The sequence below is a fragment of the Pagrus pagrus genome (genome assembly GCF_965226575.1).
Source record: "Pagrus pagrus genome assembly, chromosome: 10".
In the NCBI taxonomy this organism is placed as follows: Eukaryota; Metazoa; Chordata; class Actinopteri; order Spariformes; family Sparidae; genus Pagrus; species Pagrus pagrus.
Genome location: NC_140194.1, coordinates 3,834,298 through 3,855,634, shown reverse-complemented (window position 1 = coordinate 3,855,634; position 21,337 = coordinate 3,834,298). Strand labels below are relative to the sequence as shown.

The following is a 21,337-nucleotide window of genomic DNA, read 5'->3' as shown; positions in this document are numbered from 1 at the left end:
TTAGCCTCAAATCTGTCTCACCCTCCGGGCGGTGACAGGAGCCGTGTTGGGCTGGAGGAGTCTGGTTTGTGTTCGGCATATGGAAGAATATAAACGTGTGTGTGTATATATTTATTTATATATATAGCTCCTCAGATAGGAAACGCTGTTGAAACACGAGAACCTCGTGAGGAGCGTGAATGGAGAGAAGGAAGCTGGCGCGCATCGATAACCATTTTTCATAAAGGGGCGGCTTGTAACTGTTTTTCTAATGTTTTTTTTTGTACGCGAGCTTCGCTTTTAGTTCTGGTTTTATGCCGCCGAACCGAGCAGGAAGAGGGGATGTAGATGTGGACGTGTTGACAGAAAAGCTTCAAGTTTCATCTGGGTGTTTTTTTGGGAGTGGGGAGTAAAAGCGCGGATGTTTGCGTCAGCGCGGGGCTGCGTGGACACAAAGCCTCCACCAGACTCCCTGTAAAAATCACTCAATTCTTCTCTCCAACTCCGGAGCGCACGCATGTCACCGATACGAGCTGTTTTTCTTGGTTTGAATCGAAACGCCTGCAGCCTGAGGACTCGTTAACCCTGCCCCACGGAAACTGAAGGGGACCAGAGGAGGAGGAGGAGGAAGAGGAGGAGGAGGAGGACCGGGAAGAAGCGATAGAAAGAGGAAAAAGGTGTTGGAGGAGTGAGAGAGGCACCGCAAGGAGCAACTCCGTATTGTTCCGCGGTTGTGTTTGCTCTGCAGCTCCACACACAGACAGACACACACAGACAGACACACACAGACAGAAAGAAAGACACGGTGCCGTTTGTTTCTTTCGGGGTGCGACAAAAAGCTGAAAACGCCGTCAATTCTGGATTTCTTTATCCGCTTCCTGTCGTCCAGGATGAGGTTTAAGAGGAACGGGTCCTATACGCTGAATAGGTAAGAGGCTGGTGTAATGTGAGCTGCGGTGACTTACTGTAGTAATGTGTTATCCATATGGAGAGGTGGAGGTGGAGGTGGAGGTGGAGGAGGGCAGCACGTTGTGTTACATGCCGAGCTCATAAATCAGTTCACTTTCTCTGTGATATTTCCACAGCGGTGCTCACACTCACTCTATAGTGTCTTTATTGCACTTTAATGTTTGTCTTCAACATCCTACAGTAACTCTTTAATGAATGCCAGCAGGAGACGTATTGTATTGCATTACTGTGCACACACACATGCTGCAATGACACCGCTGAAGTCTTTGTTGTGCAGCAGGATGACATGCTGCAGCTAATGTGAAATCACTGCCGTGTAAATTGAACTTGCATCGTACAGTTTGTTTTATAATCGTAGATATCTGCCATTAAAATCCCTGTGGACGTGTATCATGATGTCAGGGTCCCCTGACTTCACCAATGTGGCGCCCACGTGTAGCGAGCAGGAGAAACCTGTCCGTCTCGCTTTAAGGAGGGGTGGGCTCTCTGTCTTTTGTCTCAAAAGAGCAAAATGATCTCTCCTTTCCCTCCCTCTTTATCTCACTCTCGCTCTCCTTCCCCTCCACAGAAGTGCCCCCTCTCGCCGCCCCCCATCACCTAGCAACTTTGTATGAGTGCAGCAGTATGTGTGTCTTTCCTCTTCCCCCCCTCCTAACCCACTTTCCCCCTTGACATGATTGCATCGGCCCTCTATTCACATCCTGGCGTTTCTAAACCCGGTCACGAGTCGGGTCCCCCCCACCCACCCTCCCTGCTGCCCAGTGGTTCGGTCCCACTCCCCCCCCCCCCTCTCTTCATTGTGTTATCTCTGCAAGTCACAAGTTTATAAGAAAAAAATCTTTCTTTGTCTCCATAACGTCCGCTGACCAAGCTAGCTGTTTTTTGTTTTTTCTCGCATTCAGTCAGAGCGGATGTCTCGCTTTTTGTTGTTTGTCTGGATTTAATGATAAGGCTCAAAAGTTTGAGGAAGCACACACACACACACACGCACACAACGGCACGCAAAAGAGACCCACAAGAGCTGGTTGGTATTGTTGAAAGTGACAGTTAATTTAAAGCCAGTTTCACTTCTTACACTTTTCCACCGCCACTCCTCTTCCTCTTTCTCCTTGTAATAAGGCATCTGGCCTTCCGCTGTGCTCGACTCGCACACAAAACCCACATCCTGACTTTTAGGTAGCGAAACACAAAGGAGGGCTAACGAGCGCCAAAACACTCGCTTCATCACACGGCACCAAAAAACGTGATAACGATGCTTATCGTTGTGTACCTCCGTTTCTTGCCATTCTGTTTTCACTTAGGAAGTGTGGACAAAAAGTGTGTGTTGCTGCCCCCAATCCTCGTGAGATCATTGTGTGAGATCACGTGCTGCACTCACATCTGTGTGTGTGTGTGTTTGTGTGTGCGTGCAGGTGAGAGGGATGAGGTAATTAAACAGTGAAAGGGGAGGCCTGTTAGACGCAGCTCCTGGTGACTGGCCTCCAGGGAGGAGGAGGAGGAGGAGGAGGAGGAGGAGGGATGACGTCATGAGATGTGAAACAGCTTTGCTTTGCTGCTGCAGTTCGTCTTTGTCATCTTTTATCTCAGGAGCAGCAAGAAGCGGCGGAGGAAGGATGTGCGGTGTCGTGCAGCAGTGTTAGGTGGTTATATCCACCAGCTCTGGCCTCTACTGTTATAAATCCATCTCCCTGTTCAGGAGCTGTTTGATAAGTCGCTGACAGAATAAGAGCAGAACTGTTCCCCCTTGTGCGGCTGCCACACAACCGCCATCTTCTGAAGGTGACTGTCACCTCTGCCTCCGCCGTCTCTCCAGCCTTTGTCTTGCCGCAGTCGTTTGTTTTCCTCTGAACGGAGAGTTCGACATTGAGCGTCAGCGTTCAGTGTCTGCCTCCGTCACGGTCAGTTAATCCAGTGTTTGCTTCGATCGCAGCGTCACTGCTCCACCTGACCACTGCAGTCCTCGCGGCTGTTCCTGCACGGCTGTTTTGAAGCGTAGAGAAGGAAGCGATTAGAAAAAGGGCAATGTAACGAGGCCCATGATTCAGTCTGTCCTTCACCTTATTTGCCTCACGCCGTTACAGCCAGCGCTCTGCAGTGATTGGCTCGCTTCCTGGGGGCTTGTCTCTGTGCTAGCCCCTCCCATCCCATACTGCTGCATCATTTTATGTGAATGAAGAGTTACTGTATACGTGCCCGAAACACCGTGCGCCCCCTCGGCTGCGTGTTTATTCGCCTCGTCAGTGTTTACTTTTCGAGGTGACAATTAGCCATCTGCTGTCGTAACCTGGTCACATATCACTTCACGTGCAGACGCGTGAAGAGGCTGTCGGCCCGCTGCACTGATTAACTATCCCGAGTTCTGACAGGAGTCGACTTTGACTGAGATTTACAGTCCAACAGTCTGTGTTTGGTGAGGTGGGATGTTTATAGCCTTTGTTTAGGATGTATACAGATGGCTGAGATTTCTGCCTCCCAGGGATCGTTTCCCCTCTCTCTCTCGCTCTCTCGCTCTCGCTCTCTCTCTTGCTGTCTCTGTGTCCATCTCTCTCTCTTCCCTGCAGTCCACCCTGTGCTGTCCAGCAGTCAGCAGTTTGTTTATGGGACTCTGTTTGCCAAGCTAATCTTCCCGCCTTTCAAGTGGGAGCCAGCAAGTGAACGAGGGAGAGAGAGAGAGGGAGAGGGAGAGGGAGGGAGAGAGAGAGAGAGCGAGGAAGAGTGTGAAAGTGAGGCAGGCAGTTGCAGTAGTTGGACAGGAGAGAGAAAGGGAAGCATGCTCAGAGAAGTGTCTGGTTTTGTGAATGATTTTTTATTTATTTATTTTTGTTTTGGCCGAGTCCCTGAACGGCCTTGCCTGCGTGCATCCGTCTGTCTGTCCGTCCGTCCGTCCGTCCTGCGTTAAAGTCAGACTGTTTCAATAGCTGCATGATTACACAAGGTGCTATGCTGGAGCTGCTGCACCTGTAGCCAGGAGACGGGACCGGAGACTGGGGAGGTGAAAGGGAGGAAAGGGTGCTGCGGGTCGGAGCCTCGTCACCCCGGCTCTGCTGCCTCACCGCCGGCTGGATGGGGGTTCTAGTGTGCTGCGACTGCTTCTTCTATCGGTAGTTAACCAAGTCACTTCAACTGTTTTTCTGTCTTTTCGTGACCTTTCTGTCCTCTTTGCTGTTGTTGTTTGTTGACAACATACCTGCCTTTCTTTTATCATTGCTCAACTTAACATTAACATTTTCAGACCTTCATTAACTTCTCCATCTCACCTCTCCTCCCCCCCCTCCTCCCTCTCCGTCCCATTCACCCCCTCTGTTATGCTGCTGCGGTTTTGTAGGAGACATTTGAGGACAGTGCTGCTGTAGCAGGCAGAGATTCTGCTGTAGTCAGACACACGGCGTATTCTTGACTTGTGGGAGGGGAGGAGGAGGACGAGGAGGAGGAGGAGGAGGAGGAGGAGGGAGTCGAGGACAGAAGGACAGTGATGGCACATAGCCAGCCCCTATAGCCGACCGTAGAGGAGGAGTGTTAAGACGTCGCTGGTTACAAGGTTTGTTGAGAAGTTAGCTGGAATGAAATGGCACGAGGCCAGATGTCAGCTAGTCGGTGAGGCTTGCCCAACTTTTCCTCTCGTCCTCCTGTGTGCCCCTTTGGCTTTGCAGCTCTGTTTGTCTGGACACTGTGTTCCCTGTGTACAAAGGGGCAGGGATCTGTTTTCTTTTCCTTTTTTTTGTTGTTTGCAGAGCATCGACTTAACAGACTTTGCTCTTTTTGCTGGATGTAAGCACCTGAGTTGTCAATGTAGTCACCCCACACAGATATCATGTGTTAGAGAGATCTTTGCCGTTATATTTGAAATCTGGCGCTGGTATAGCTGGTTATTGTGCTTGAGAGAACGGATAGATGATTTAGGTTAGGCTCTCTGGCAGTCGTAGCAGGATCTGGCTCCCCTCTTTTGTGGTTGTGGGGTTAGCCAGGCTGAGCCTGCCTTAACTGCTGTATAAAGTCTAAATATAACTTACTGGTTCTCTAAGGAGCGTTTTGATGGTGAGTGTAAAATTGTAGCTTTAGCGCAGACACACACAGCACAGCTGGATTAGATTAGGCCTCGCTGTGATTCAGGACTTTGTTTACACTCCACTGCTTCTCTTAGCATGAATAACAGCCTGCCGTTTATGTGTGTGTCATGTATCTGTGAGGCTGCACATGTGTTATATACTGTAGGTCTTGGTTAAATACACACAGAAGCCTTGTGAAGGCAGGGTTTGTGCCAGGAGTACTTATGTTCCCTTCTCCCCCGGTCATGATGAAGGCAGGGTTTGGGTCCTGGACCTGCACCGATGTCTCACGGGCTCATTAAGCCAAAATGGGCCGTCACGTCTATTTTTAGCATTTCCTCTCCCTTGGCGTCTCCGTCAGCCAATCAGCCGGCCTGGCGATGATGTTATGGCTTGATTGATGTGTGTTTTTTCGGAGGCACACCCATCCAAACAGGTCCTCGTTGACCTCGGTCCCGGCCAGCCCTCCGTCCCCAGGGCTCCGCCGGTGTTTCGGCTTTCAACAGTAGCATTGTGTTGGAGTGGGAGCTGGCTGCCAGCAGTGTCGAGACTAATGTTGATCATCCTGTTCTAAAGTATGGAGTGACTGAAAAGTCTCCTGGCGCATGACGTAAAATAAAATAAGTTCAAATTGACCTTCATTGCTCAGAGGAGCAAAGACTTGATGGTTGAGCCAACAAGGTCCAAAATAGCAGGAATATGGTAGAATAACACCTCAGTTTAACAATGAATACTATCCAAAAAAAAAAAAAGATTTATCAGTAGCATTACTCATCATCGCATGCATGTTAAAATATCATCAGATTATTATTTAACACCCAGTTCAAGGGAGGATTTGACATTCATTTGAAGGATTTTCTGGAAATATGCCATTTCACTTTCTTGCCAAGAGTTAAATGAAAAGATAAATAAAACCACTCTCATGTCATGCCAGTTAGCTTAGCTTAGCATTGAGGGTGGACGCACTGGACGGCTAACAAATACCCTGACTCGCTATATCTTTGTCTTGTTTCATACTTACGAAAAACAATGTAAAAACATAACTCTGTGGTTTTATGAAAGGGTTATGTGCCAGAATATTTCTACACGAGGCAAAGTGACTTCCTGGAGACTCTGGGTAACAAGGAAAACACTCAGAAAAATGCAGTATTCCTGCATGTACTGATACCTTTTGACTTTGAAAAGACTCTTTGGCAATAAAATAGTATTTAAACACGTTTTAAAGTCATATCCCATGCCTTGTGACACCATTAAAAGTTATTTCGGCATCCTCTCGCTGTATTCTCTACATACTGTATGGACATTGACACATGTGAATGAGTTCTCTCACACACACTCAAACTCGGTAGATCAATTTTCCAGGGCCTCCTGACAGTCCTGAGGCATCTACCACAGTTGAAGTTGAATCCTGGGTCAAAGTTTCATCGTTTCTTTATACACAATGGCAGCGTGAAACTGAAAAGAAATCAAATTTTCAGCTCAGTTATGAGCTCCAGTGTTTCTGTACCCGTATGATGTATTGTTGTTGACATGTTGTTGGAGAGCAGGCACATTCAGACCTGGAGGCTCCAGCACATGACAAAAGCCTGAGCGTGACTGTGTTTGCTCTCAGCGGATCAGTTGGTAGATTTTATAACGTGTGGTGTGCAACAATACTTCTGAGTGTATCATCATACTGTGCGTGTGTTGTATTAGCAGAGAGGGCCATACTGTTTTCCATGTGTCTCTCATTAGGCTATCTTTGGCAGGCCCTGCTGCTTCCATAGAGCTGAGGCGTGCAGCTTCAACAAGGACACCATTCTCCACCAACAAACCCTGCACTCCTTCCCCCTCAGCCCAGCAGACTCCCTCCTCGCGTGGCTGCCCTTTACTCAGACGGGGCCTAGTTTGAATCAAGTAAAAAAATATTTTAGGAAAGTTTCTTGAACGATTTGGGCTGCTGTGGCTACGATTAGTGCATAGAAATCTCCTCAGATTATTTATTTAAAAGCTCTGCCAGGATGCCGTTATTTCATTTAGCTGGTCATCTGTTGTTTCATCAAGCTGCTCTGTTATTCTGGCTGCAGAAGATGTTGAGACGCTGAACTAAACAGCAAAAAGAGCCTGCTTTAATTGAAAATGAAGGTTTGATCGTTGCTTGACTATTTTTAGGAAAGAACTCTTGGAAAAATAAGGATCTACTCAATTTTGATTCTGTATGACTTAGTACTGACATCATATCTTGTGGCAGGTTTTCCTCATAATGTGCTGACCCAGTACAACCCAACTTGTGTTAATCATACGGTACTCCACCCAAACACCGCTTAAACAAACAGGGCACGCAATCCACCAGGTAGACGCTATCGATTTCTTATTATCAAGCCAAGGTCAGAAAAACTTCCTTCCCAAGTTCCTAAGAATTCTGATTAGAAAACAGCCTTTTCCTCTGTTTAATGAGCTTGAAGGAGTTTCCACCATCTTCTTTTCTTCTCCGGATGATCTTAATGGACGACAGGTAAACCTGGCCCAAGGTGTGTGAGTGTAGGTGGTCCTGTCAGGACATGTGTCAAGGAGGGACGCTGACCTGCTCGGTGCAGATAGAAGAGGTCTGTCGGTCTTGACTTGACTGATTGTCCTTCTCTGTTTTCACCTGCCCTCCACTCACTGCGGAGGGCAGACCTCACACACGGGGCCAGTTGCATAACATCGACACTGTGTGTGTGTGTGTGTGTGTGTGTGTGTGTGTGTGTGTGTGTGTGTGTGTGTGTGTGTGTGTGTGTGTGTGTGTGTGTGTGTGTGTGTGTGTGTGTGTGTGTTTTCAGGAGCAGCCTAGTCCTGCTGGCTCAGGAGGAGAAAGAGATGGCCTTGCACTAACCTCGCCTCCGCATTTAGATCCACCCAGTCAGCACACACACAAAAGCATTAGGTGTCGTTGCAGCTCTTTTGTTACTGTAACAACTTAATTCAAAAAAAGGAGCTAGAGCACAAGAGCAGCGGAAACACACTACCTGTTCAAAACACCGCGTCAGTGCTGATCAGATAGACATCACTGGCAGCATAGCAAAGTAAAAGTTGACTGCGTGTGGCAGCAGGTGCCCTGTAGGCATGGAAAAACTCATTACAGCTGCTTGGTGGCCCAATTGGCAAGTGGATAATGGCTTCATTGTGTTTGGCTCCGCTCGCAGGTTGTTCAGGTGGCAGGAAAAGGGTTAGATGGAATTCACTACCAAAACAACAGGCCTGGAGGCTTAGTGAGTCTGTGAAGGTGGCGGGGTAGTCAGTCGTAGCAGTTGTCGCAGCATTAGCAGCAGCCGTGGCTTCTCTGGGAACAAGAGGCCCATTCGAAGGGAGACAGGAAGTGCCTGGGCGCCTCACTTCCTGTTTATCAAATTTGTCCCAGGCGAGAGTGAGAGGGAGGGAGGGGGTGGTCTGGTGCAGCCTAATTGAACGGAGAAGGTGGTGGCGAGTAGGCAAACCCTCCTCATTCGCTCTCAAACTAAAACTCACACTCTCACACACACACACACACACACACACACACACACACACACACACACACACACACACACTTGCCTGCATAGCTGTGTAATTGCCTCTGTGCTGCAGTGCCTTTGGCAGCTGTGCCCCCTCATTTGTTTCAATTATCTACCATCTGACATGGCGCTGTTACTAAGGATAGACGGGAGAGGAAGAAGAAGAAAACACAAGACAAGCAAAGTTTTAAAGTGCCCTCCAGAAATGCAACTTTATTATGCACAGTCTGTCATATTTCACACCTTAAAAGCACAGCTGGATCCTCACTTGCGTCATGATCAGATTCGTGAGTCACACACACACAAACTGAGCTCCCTCTTTGTGAGACCGTATTGAATCAGAGAGTAGCTGTGGAGGCGAAGAGGCTGCTCCGGAGCGAGCAGGGAAGCTGCTGACTGCAGCATGTTCTGAGGTGACGTTGCTTTCATTTGTTCTGTTCACTTACAGAACCTGGAGGCTGCGGGCCAAATGGAGGCTAACCTTAAATACCCTTCTGTATCACTGAGGTGTCTCTGCCCGTGTGTCAGGGGGCTTTAGTCGCAGTGTTTTTGTTTTTACCTTTGTGCTGCAGACAGATGTGCATGCTGCATTAACAGCACCCCCCGCCTCCCTCCAGGAGAGATGATGTCACTGCATAAGCTCATCTCCCCAGGTGGGAGCCGGTTACTCCTCTAACTCCAGCCAACCAGAGGCTTGTTTACACCTGAATCCCCAGACGAGGAGACAGACTCACACACGCATGTTCATTTTCGCAGTGTTACGAGCCGCTGATCTCATCTGCTAATAAAATGATCAGATTATATGGTGCTCAGATGCATCACATCCTTTACCGTAGGATGTGATGAACATCGGTGCTCGTCAGTGAGCGCTGGAGGGACACGCACGTCCCTGCTGACGCTGCTCCAAGGACATCTATTGATTTGACCTCTCTTGTGCGTCCTCTCTATCCATCTCTCTTTTATTTTCCCATTCTGACACCGGCAGCTGCCTCCGCCCACTTCCTTCCCTCGCTCTTTGATGCACCATCTGTAGACGTCAGGCGTGCTTTTTGTTTAGCGGCATATGTGTTGGAAAATAAGTGTGCTGTGTGATTGTTGGTGTGACTCTCTAGTACACATAAACGTCGCCTGGGCGTTTATTCCCTCAGCCTGCCTGACAGGCTCTAGTGTCTCCTCCACGCCAGTGTCTGACAAAGGGCAGGGCTCCGCTGTGGTTTCACTGTCATCTCAGCGATGCCCTCCAGGCTCAAAACATGCGTGGCTTTGTCCAGGAATTTCTGTAACATTTACTGCCTTTTTTAATGTTTTTGTCTCCACGCTTCCCCCCCTCTCTCCTTGGTGCGCCCCTTCCTCTCCTCTGTTGTGGCCGCGACACAGAAAGACGTGACGTCATCGCCACGTCTTCCTGAACAACACCGATTCGCCTTTGCTGTCTGCCAAACACGTACACACTGTCTGTTTTTCCCCTGATTAACCCACAGAGACTGATATTTACTGACATCCCAACATGATCTCATGTCAGAGCTAATTATCAGAAAACAGGTCTATGGTGTGTGTTGTGCTGTGTTCGTGCTCTGTGTTATGGGACCAGCTGTGGGCTAACCAGCGGTTGTTTTCGAGCTGCTGCTGTTTGGTGGCACTGTTGTTGTTGTCGTTATGGGTGGATGTCCACGAGAGGCGGGTGCTGGTGGTGAAATCACGTCTATCCTTCCAAGTATCTTCCTTTGGATCGGTCTGACTTCCTCTCTGAGCAGGGAGGTGTTGCTTCATGCCACACACACACACACACACTCATTAAATTAGGCCCTCTGAACACCTCTAAGCCGATTAGAGGTTAAAATGCACAAACGAACTTCCTTCAGGAGCAGCGACTCGCTCATATTTTTCCACCAGCTTGGCTTGTAGCTTGTTAATCTGTTGGCCTCCTTCAGTCTCATGCCTCTCGTCACCTCTTTGCCCAATCCTGGGTGTGACCGCTTCCTACGCCTTCATCAACTGTTAATCAGCCACACACAATGGGCCAGAGTTTCCTCTGCAGAGATCTCGTCTAGTCATCAAGGAGATGTTTCCTTTTCTTTTTTTTGTTTATCCTCTTAGGGTTTTTGGATAAACCAACGCCCTTGAACTTTTTTTTTTCCTTACAAGGTCCTTTTTGAAAAGTCTTCAGTAAGATAGACAGGTCTTAAAAATGTATGGATTATAAAGTTACTTTTATTACGTTGCATAAACTTCAAAAATATGAATTAGATGTTTACATTTCACAATAATATCATAAAAAATGCTGAGTATGTAAGCTTGTGATTGATGCAGGGGGTTTCTACCTTAAGGTTACTGCAAGCAAACATTGTGATTGCTTCTACTGATCACACTGTAACACAACTACAATATGAAACTAGCATATAACCACTAATGCTATCTGTGCAGCCTGGTCAGATTTCACCGGAGCACGTCCAGCTATTATGTCGCACTGTGGTGTGTGGGCTAACTTAGATAGCTACTTCCAGAAGTAGTGAGTTCATCTAATATGGGTAAATTCAACAAGATCTTGCTGGAGAACAGTGCACCTTGTTCAGAGTTAAAGCCTGTTAAACTTAATGATTTCAAGAGCTAGAAATTTTACTCAAATTAAGAAACTTAACTTTTCTGCCAATATGGTTGATAATGTGTCCTAAACAGCTTTTTATAATGTCCTTTAAAAGGTCTTAAAAGCTCTTGACTTGTTGAAACCAGAAAAAACTAGTCCTAACGTTTTACATTCATATTCCTGAGTCATCACTATTGGAAGAGAACAGCAAAGACTGTAATTCAGGATAAAAGATAATATATATGAGTGCATTTGATTATAGTTTTTAATCAAGCACCTTGTGAACTGTGGTACTCAGACTGAATGTGTAAGCAGCACTAATGAGTTTTTAAAATGCACTACTGACTGAGTGTGTGTGTGTGTGTGTGTGTGTGTGTGTGTGTGTGTGTGTGTGTGTGTGTGTGTGTGTGTGTGTGTGTGTGTGTGTGTGTGTGTGTGTGTGTGTGTGTGTGTGTGTGTGTGTGTGTGTGTGTGTGGCCTGGGAGGCACTGGCTGTACTCTCTGAAAATGTCCTTGTTCTCTCTGCCTGACTGTGCGGTTGTTGTGATAAGCAGCGGAGCAGCAGATGTGAGTCGGCTGTTTTTTTTTTTTCTTTTAAAAGCCTACAGACTCTCAGAGACCGTCCGCTGCTGTGACGACTGCAGCGATGCTCTCCAAAGATAACGGCCACCGTACAAAACGAGCCGGAGCTGACGGATACACAGTGTTCGCACTCTCACATCTGTGGACAGCAGCGTTAGTGAGACTGTGGGTGCGGATGGTCACGAGTGAATCTTTATCTCACGGTGAATGACGTGGGCTTCTGAGAAATCAAAGGAAATCTGACAGCGGAGGAAGGTTAACACATAAGTCCCATAAATACGGTCCATGTTTACTCTGCTACAAGTTTATTTACCTAAAAACAGAAACTGAATTGGTTGGTTCTGCCTCAGTATATTTGGCAAGTAACAAGTGTTGATAAAGCATAGATCTGTACAGTTTGTGTAATATTCATCAGTAGCTTCATCTCAGCAAGTTTAAGACCTGGTCAGTTAGCTCCAAGCTCTCAGGACTGTAGAGCAAAGTGCCTGGTCCCAAATAACGGATCAAACACAAACGTTGCTGTTCACTCACATGCCAGACAGTCTGATGAAGTTGTTCTGTCTGCTGGCCGATGCAGGAAATGTATAAATTTCCCCTGGGACAGGGGTCCCTCAAACCTTTCATCTATCATCTCTGTCTGTTATTGTTAGTCCCTCACGGGCCGAGAGCACTGCAGGAGTTATGCAACATACCTAGAAAACAGACTGCAGTGCGTTAAGAAGCCGACTAATGTGATTTGACTTGTGCTCTTCAGGCAGCTCGGTGATCTTATCAGCTCGTCTTTAAATCATTATCGTCTCATCTGACTCGATGGCTTCTTTGATTCAGACTCGGCTCCAGGGTGACACTGTGCCGTACCTTTTCTTTATGTCATAAAGATTTTAAACATTTTTCAGATAGTTGCCTCATCTCATCGGTTCACGCTCCGTTAGAGTCGGACAGCGATATGTAGACTATGTCGCTCAAAGCAGAGATGAAGCTGCTCAACGTCGATCAGCTGTTCAGATCGGTTTGTCGGACCGTGAGCGATAATTACGCCACTAAAGGAACATTCTGTACATTCGAGTGTGTTCCAGGAAGAGCTGTATACATGCACATTCCCCAGAAAACGCAAAGGAAATCTGTGACTAAATGCCTTCACTTATGAGCTAATGAGCTGGATCGGGGCAGGCATGCACAGCATCGTAAGAGAAAACAGAAAGCCACCCAAACACTGTGCTTGAACTCCACACCCTCCTCTTTATCCCTGCATCATTTGTTCTTAAGACTCACAGACGGTCCCTACAGGGCTGTCTTTGTGTGCTTTGGTTCTGTCCCATTTTTTTCCCCATTTAGAGCTCCTCGTAGCCTGACAGTGCTGTCACCTATTTTGTAGTAGTGTAAGATGATGTCTGAGCCTGTATTCCTCGCTGCTGTTGTTTTTATTTATTTATTCTTAGGACCATGAAAAGACAGCTCTGTTCACTCGTATGCCTGCACATCATACTCCTCCCTACACACATACATCCTGTGCAAACATGGGCGCAACACCAAGTCCTTTTCCCGCCACCACCTCTTCGCTTCCTCCATCTATTCCATGACGATCTTTCTCCTCCATCCAGCCCCCCTCCACCTTATTCTCCACTCGCACTCGCGCACAGACTGCCTCTTGTGCTCCTGAGCAAACAGTAGCATATGTTTGACCACAGCTCTCCCTGCACCTCTTCCTTTTACGTCACAAACTCTTGCCCCCAAAACCTCACCTCTCCTCGCTCAGTGGTTTCACTCAATAAACTGTTGCTTCACTTATATTTTTTCATTTTTCACGCTTTGCTTCCTCTTATGTTCCAGCCTAACCACACCAGTAGTGGAAAAGTAACTCGTAAAGTTTTACAGTCTTCAAAGGATGCTGTCGTCTGTAGCGCCAGCGAGAGGGCTGGTTTCAAGTGTCACAGGGTTGCGCACACACACACACACACACACAGCATCCACACCCTTATAATAAAACCTGGAATGGAAAAGTGGGATGGAAAACTCAGTCTAGCTGTGAGGTTGTGTAAGTTTCAGACAATGTCTGCAGTGAGAGGCCTTTTCCAAGGGTGCGACTGTTCATGGTGATGTAGCCGTCTCGGTTTCATCGCATTGCATCGCCTCTAAACTTCTCTTCAGAGTCGGGTTGCTGCTCTGTAGGTTTCAGAAGGTTTTGTATTTTGCCATCACTTACCTGATGTGAAAAACTGTGCACACCTACATTTTGTGCCAGCAGGTGGCAGTGTTGCTCTCACACCTTAGTTGTCTCGAGGAATGTTTTCTCTCTCTCACAAGCCAAACCACCCTGCACACCGCTGTGCTACAGCAGGAGCTGTAATCTGAAGGTAATGTTTTGGTTTCCTTCAGAAATGTTCAGAATTTTATCAGCGTTTGGGAGATCAGCAAGTTCGCTGTGTGTGTGTGTCCGTCAGCCTCAGTGCCAAGGTTATCACAGCCTTCCCAGAAAAAGCCACATTCTTTTCCTTTTTAGAGGTTTATTAGAGTTCTGGGAAGACGTTCAGCCTTCGGGAAACCTTTTCTGTTTCCTTCCAGCAGTGCACGAGGCATAACACATGCACACACCCACAATTATGTAATTTGTATACCATGGCAGCTATCGGTTTGAACACTCGCACATTGATCTTAATACTACAATTCCATGACAACTGGGCAAACGCCACAAGTTCATGTGACATGATCACAAGCTCCAGAACAGCTACTAAATGGACCACATTGTGAGATTGTTTTCTCCAGTTTGAGTCCAGAATGAACTCCGAACCTCATGCTGACGCCTCATTTCCACACGCTGTGTACGTGCCTGACCGATGCTCAATTTTTCAGGCCGATACTGATATTAGAGACTAAAAAGTGACACTAGTGCACTAACACAATAAACTTACTGAAAATGTGATACTGATAAATCATCCAAGGCACCTTTTTTCTGCTTTATATTCTCTAAAATAAGAGTTTTGGACAACATACACGCTGATACAGATATATATGTGATAGGCCATTATTGGTTGATTAATAATGGCCAACTGATCCATAAAGTAAAGCATTTCCTTGTGTTGAACACTAGGACCGAACACCCCTCACCCCTCTGATATAAGTCATTAACAGTGCACAGGACACACTTTCCCACAGTCTGTGCCCTCAGTCTCTTTTGTCATGTGAATAATCTCATGACGCTGATGGAGCGGCTCCACCACAGACGAGAGCCATTAGCAGGACAGAGAGCCTCATTACTACTTCCTTTCTACCTGGCGGGCCTCGAGGACAAAGTCACATTCTGGCCGTGCCATGAACACCTGTGAAGCAGCAGCATGTCGCAGGTTCTTCCTCGGGCCGGGCTGCCTCACCTGACTCTCCTCCACCTTGTCCGTAACCTTGTCGCCTCTGTCAGCTCGTTGATCATTATAGCTGACCTTGCACCTCACAGTTTGTGTGTGTGTGTGTGCGCGCTCTTAAACTTGACACACAGGTGTTTGGCTACTCAGGTGGCGATGATGAGATGGATAGAGACTCTCCCCGCCTCAGGAATGTAGGGAGGGAGGAGTGCAGCGGGCGGACGGGGCATGCTGTGACAACCTCCCACGCTGAGCCAAACTCCTTCAGTCCTCTCATCCTCACTTCTGTTATTACTCTAATTCACTCTCATTTTTCTGTTTTTCACCTCCCTGCTCGTGCCCTCTCCTCACCCCCTCTCCCCGAACTACCTGCTCCTCTTTCTCATTTCCTTTCTCCTCGTCCGCTGCCTTCTCCCGTTTCATCCCTCGCTCCTCTTCATATTCCATCCTGGTCCATTCCCGCTGATATGATAGTGGTTAATCTAAGCAGTATCCATGGAGATGGTGATTTATAAACGTCTGGACACGAGTCTGGTATTTCTCATCTCCTGTCTTCCGTCTCGCTAAAGCCCTCTCTTCCTTTCGCTCATACACCAGTCCGAACATGGCCTCCCGTCTTTCAAACATACCTGGCTGCTCTTTTTCTTTCTTTTTCGTTTGCAACCTTCCTTTTTGAACTCGCTCCAGTGCCAGAACACGTGCAGAAACATCTCAAAATCCAAACGAACCTGACTTCTAACTGGGTTATGACTGCAGTGGTAATTAGGCAGTCGAGTAATATTCCTCTGAGCCATTGCTGCCGCTAAATGGAGCATGAAGTTAAACCCTAATATGTTTGCTCATGAAGTGCACACATCTTACCTCCCAAACAAGAAAAGCCAAGTCAAACTAAACTGAGATCTGCTGCTCTCAGCCTCCTTTAGCTCACTCTTCATGTTGCTCTTCTCTCCTTTGTTTAGCCAGGCTGTGTGTGCAGAGAGCGATGGCATGTCTTTGCATGCAGCCCTTCCCCGACAGGAATGCAGAGCAAAGGAAAAGATGAAGCCAGCGAGGAAAAGATCACACATGTAAAGAGAGAAACAGGACTTCAAGACCTTAAAGGTGCAAAGGAGAGAAAAGGCCAAAGAAATAGTGAATGACAGGAGCTGGTCCACCTGTAAAGAGCTCGCTACATTCATATTATGTCTGAAAAGCTGTTTATATATATGACAGCAGTGATAACAGCATTGGTGTTTGACTAGTTTGATGCTGGTTATTCTGGCCACAGTTTTGTCTGCACATGCATAGACATGCTTCATACATACTCAGTGTTTCATGCAGCGCACTTGGGCCAGTTTTTAGAAAATGGAGGGTAAAAGCTTGGAGTCGGTTCTCGGACCTAGATCGGACGATTTTGTTGGGATGCAGAATATGGATGTTTTATAGCTGATATCGATAGTTTGCCTGATTCTTATGGCCGATACAGATAATTGATAATTTTACATTTTTGTATTTTAAAATGGGCACATAAACTGTAGTTTGTGCACACCTGAGGGTAAGAAAGGCTAAGATATAGTGAGAAATTTAACATAATTGCATTTCTCTGTATTATCCTGACAATAATCAAATATTCCTAAATCTTTAAAATCAAACCAATTGTACTAAAACAACACTACAATCACTTAAACCTTACATTTTGTTAGAAACGCATCTTTTTTTTGTGATCAAATAATCTTAAATAAGTAATCTTAAATCATAACATCAAAAACGTTGTTGGTAACTTTCTTCCTTTTTTTAGTTTGGAAGAGAGGGACAGGCAGATTAATTTTTGGTTATATTTGCATCTCTTTTAGTCAAGGGCACAGAAACAGCACCCGTTTGTCTAATTGAGCAGGTTGGTTTTACCGGTCGGGTCGTTGGGTTCAGTGTGCAGAGTGTCTCCTGGCCCTGCTGACCTCTATCCGGGCCTATAGAAAAACCCCTCTGGCTCTAAAGACCTTCTGTCTGCACTGTTTTCACTGGCTAAGACCTTGCCTAAACATACTACACCACTCCCACACACCCAGAACAGCATCGCCAAATGAAGGTCTTACAGAGCAACTTGGAGCTAGCTCTCATTTTTATTTATTCATTTGGGGTTTTTAAACTTGGTTGGGTGCCCGACCCGTCCATCATTTGGGTTCCAGCTACGATTGGCTGGAGACTTGCCGTGGCAGGGCCGGGACTGAGCTGTTGCCAGGCCCCAAGGCGCATCTGCTGCGGTTGTGACTCATCTACTGCTGGCCTGGAATCAGTGTTTTCTTTGTCTCAAAAAGGTGGAATGTCCACTGACTTTCAGACCCAACCTGTTGGGCCTGCCATCCATCTGTCTCGGCAGTGAAGACAGCGCTGCAGGCCAACATGCTATGTCCAAAATCTCCCACTCATTTGGACTTTTGTTGTAGTCTAGTGTCTCTTTCATGTCAGTAGATGCAGCAGTCTTTTCTTGAATTTCTAACATACCAGTATGACACATTTCTTTCAACTGAGGACTGACCGCCTCCTGACTCATGACGTCAACACTGTGAAGAATTTGAACTGGTTGAAGTTTTATCTCCTGCTGTCTTTATTTCCCTGTTATCAGTTGTTCTGAGCAGTCAGTGATGCTCATTGTGATTTCCTCACTCATCAGACTGACGCATTCATCAGTCACAAGGCGAGTGACGTCACAGTGTTGCCATGAACTGCCTTTATTTCATCTCCTCCCCTCTTTTCAAATGAGTAGTGTGTTTTCTAATGAAATTTACTGTCTGTGTCTCCAGGGTGGTTGTCTTTTGATGAGGTTAGCATACTTGAAGCGGTAATTAAAGTCAGGCTACAAGTGGTTCAGCCTTCAGACTTGACAGGCATGTATGTTAAATTAATCTGGAAATTGTTGTTTTTCACGTACATCACAAGTTCTTTAGGTCTCCCCACAACTTCTTATGTAACCCCAAGTATGCATCTCCGACAAAGACGTACGTATGTAATCAGAAGACGCGTGTTTTAACTCGTATTTACGCCCCTCGTTCTTTACAACACAGACGTTTAATTCCCGTGAAAGGCAGGGTGCCAGCAATCGTTACGTCGCATCAACATCTGGTTCGGTGAGAGCAGGTGGCAGGTGAGTGATGCCATGTCTTGTCTGCATGTAGGAAGGGAAGGTGGCTGTGACGTGAGCGGCGAACAAAGAAGTAAACCTCTGTCCGCCAGAAGATGGAATGTGGCCGTTGGTTTCCATCCTCGTCAGCCGGTTGCGTAAGACGACCCGGCCGGCGCAGCTTAACGGCTCCATCTCTGTCAGCCTGCCACTCGCATAGCACGACAAACTGCAGCCGTGACCGCACATCACCTGTTTAAGCAAAAGAAAAGGCCACTTTGAGTTAAAATCCACCTGCTCTTTGACATTCATTCCTGATTCATTCATTGTCCGCAGTCATTCGGAGGTGAATGCAGAGGCCCAGGCCAAGCCTCAGTGATCTTGAATGGACGTCTTCTATTTTCAGTGACCGCACGGATCCAATAGTTGGAAGCAAATTAATGGAAAGTTCCCTGAGCACGGGATTTCCATTACAGGGACAAACTGCTTTCTCTTGGGCGTTCACAAGAAGCACATGAGCACTTTGTGTGTGACAATTTTACACAGTAATATACAGTATCACACAGCTCTTTATATACAGTATGTATGATTTACTGCACTATGCTATATGTAGATATGTAGACTTTTTCCACTCGGCTCTAATTAGTTTAACACTGTCACATCTGGTTGCAGGTCGCAGTAACCCCCCTCACCAGCTCCGTCACTGATTAAGTTGTTCTCTTATTTGTGCATACCCACACACAGACTCTCAAACACACACACATAACACACACACACACACACACACACACACACACACACACACAGTGCATGTTCCCCCTCCCGTCCCCCTCTCTGTACTGTTCTCTGTGTTCTTTATGGGCCCGGCCAGGCAGGCCGATGCTATATTTAGCGCCAGGGGGAAAAGTCAGCGCCCTGTTCTGGTCTCTCTCTCCCCCCTCGACCCTGCTGCCACTGCAGGAGCCACTCGCTCTGGGGCCCCCGGATCACCCGACTCCACCCACCGAACCCTGAGCAGGAAGGCAGTCAGTCATGTGGGATGAGGGTTGCGGAGAGGCGCCTGTCAGATCCTCTGTCCCTTTGATTCTTTCACATCGTTCCTTTGGATCACGTGGAGGCTTTTAAACATAAACAAGCGGCGCCTCAGAGGGTCCAACAGTCCACAGTCAACATGCGACACGAGCACAGGGCCTCACATGCTACACCCTCACAACGTCTTTTATCTTCTTCACTCGGCTACTTGCACCCACCCGCATGCAAGGAGCGCACATAGCTCCACAGATCCCATAGATTAGCGTGTCTTTGTGTGTGTCCATGCTGCAGCCAGCCAGCTGGTCCAGCGATTCTCACATCTGCAGCCCCAAAAGGTTTTGTCTGAGGAGACGGAGAGGAAAAAACAGAGAAGTTGAAGAGAAGGGGAGACAATGAGAGGGAGAGGCATGTAAAAACAAAACCAAGAAAGGGAGGAGAAATGTGTGAAGAGAGCAATAGAAGAGGAGAATAAGAGAGGATGCAGTAATTAAAGGGAAGAAGCAGGGCGAGGGAATGATGGGTCCTTAACACGAGTTGTAATCTTCTCATGAGCCGCACAACTCCCAGTATTCAGTCCTCATTTCCTCGTGTTCATTTTGTACTTAGGTGTCGTTGGCTCAGCTCTCTGTGTTGACAATTTAATTAGAATTTACATCGTCCTCGTGCTTTAAATCAAGTCTGTTATATGAAACGTCTAAAATTATTACCAACAGTTCCCTTGGGTGAAGGCTTGTCTCACAGACGTGCACAGAAAAAAACCTCTGGGTATTCTTGAATCTGGCTCTCAAAACAGGCTTTGTTTGATTCCCTCTCGGCTCCGACGTGTTCGAACAGGCCTGACTGCTGCCAGCCTGCCGCACTAACCAGGTGAAGTTCAGACTCAACAGCAGGAATGTTGCCCCACAGTCTTTACATGCACGTTGCACTTAACCACCAGTTCTCACGCCGAAAGAAGTGCGACAATGCACACATTTTTTTGAACACCGCCAGTCACCTTCACGATGCCGACACACAAGTCCAGTTAGAGTCGTACCCTCTGGTCAGCTTTCTTTTACTTTGCCTGCTTTTAGGTCTTTGTTCAACAGCTAATCTAACATCCTGCCAACAGACATAAGTAGAAAATTAGCCTGCGAGCCAAAACTTGCACATTACAGCGAGAGTTGTTAAACAAAAAGGATAAAAATAGTTTGACAAAATAAATCTCAACTCAAGGTCGACTTGCTGGCTTTTCCAGAGCTTTCCAACAACATCTCACATCCTCATTTGCTCAGTTTGATAATGTGCATTTACAAATGTGCCAAAATAATTAGTTGTATGAGATCATGTGTTATTTATAGGAAGAAAAACACAAACTCCTGTTTTTGTTTTTGTTTTGTACTGGCTCTGTAAAGCATTCTGTAGCTATATGAATACATCCTCCCTTAATTAAAATATAAAGATGAATTATAATGTGACAACTAATACATTATTCATATTTATGACTAGTTTTCTTTCTTTCTGCTTCTTCTTCTGTCATTGCTGCAGCAGGCTCATAAAGCGTAGCAACACCTTTTTTAGAGTTCATTGTAGCCTCGCAGTACTAGCTGACCACCTGTTGCTACATTGTAGCTACACTTCAGGGAGAGACCCACGTCCACATGGGCAGACTGTTGACGTCACCACAGCCCGCCCCTGTTCTCGTCGCTGATTGGACGACTCGGTGGGGGGGGGTTTAGAGAGAAGGCGGGCCTCGTGTGAAGTCCCCGCAAAGATTTTTTTCCTCGTATTTTGCGGTGCAGCTTGAGATCAGAGCCCGGCGTGAGGCGGACAGGACGCACTGTAACCTGAAGAGAGGAGAGGGGAAGACATTGTTCCGTCACATATTCATGTTTTAAACTATGGTGGGAGATTATTGCTCCTTCTCTGGAGATAAGACGGACATGCACTCTCAGAGAAACTCCAAAAACGGACTAAGTTGCAAAATGGTGCTTCAGGCAGTCGGAAAAGTGCTAAGGTAAAAACTTTAACTCGACACAGTGACGAGCCTTTACTGTAAAAGTTATATTTTCTTAGGCATATATTTTTTTTACAAAGTGTCGACGGACCGAGAGCCATACAGCCATACTTCTGTTAATATAACAACATTATTGCTTCTTTCTCCAAGTTGACTTTAAGTTTCAGGCATGTTCCGACGTCGTATT

General features: G+C 46.7%; 1 protein-coding gene across 4 annotated transcripts in view; it reads left to right on the top strand.

Moving 5' to 3' along the window:
* Window positions 1-21,337, top strand: part of mob2a (MOB kinase activator 2a) — a 59,015-nt gene that overhangs the window by 24,625 nt on the left and 13,053 nt on the right. The window contains exon 1 of one of the 4 annotated variants that reach the window (XM_084363953.1): window positions 618-907. The exons of 1 other annotated variant lie outside the window; for it this stretch is intronic. In XM_084363953.1, the coding sequence (XP_084220079.1) occupies window positions 870-907 (38 nt within the window). In that variant the 5' untranslated portion in view covers window positions 618-869. Of the gene's footprint in view, window positions 1-617; window positions 908-3,731; window positions 4,050-20,927; window positions 21,151-21,337 lie in introns of those variants that run through there. 2 more of the 4 variants (XM_084363954.1, XM_084363952.1) reach the window with 2 other exon arrangements.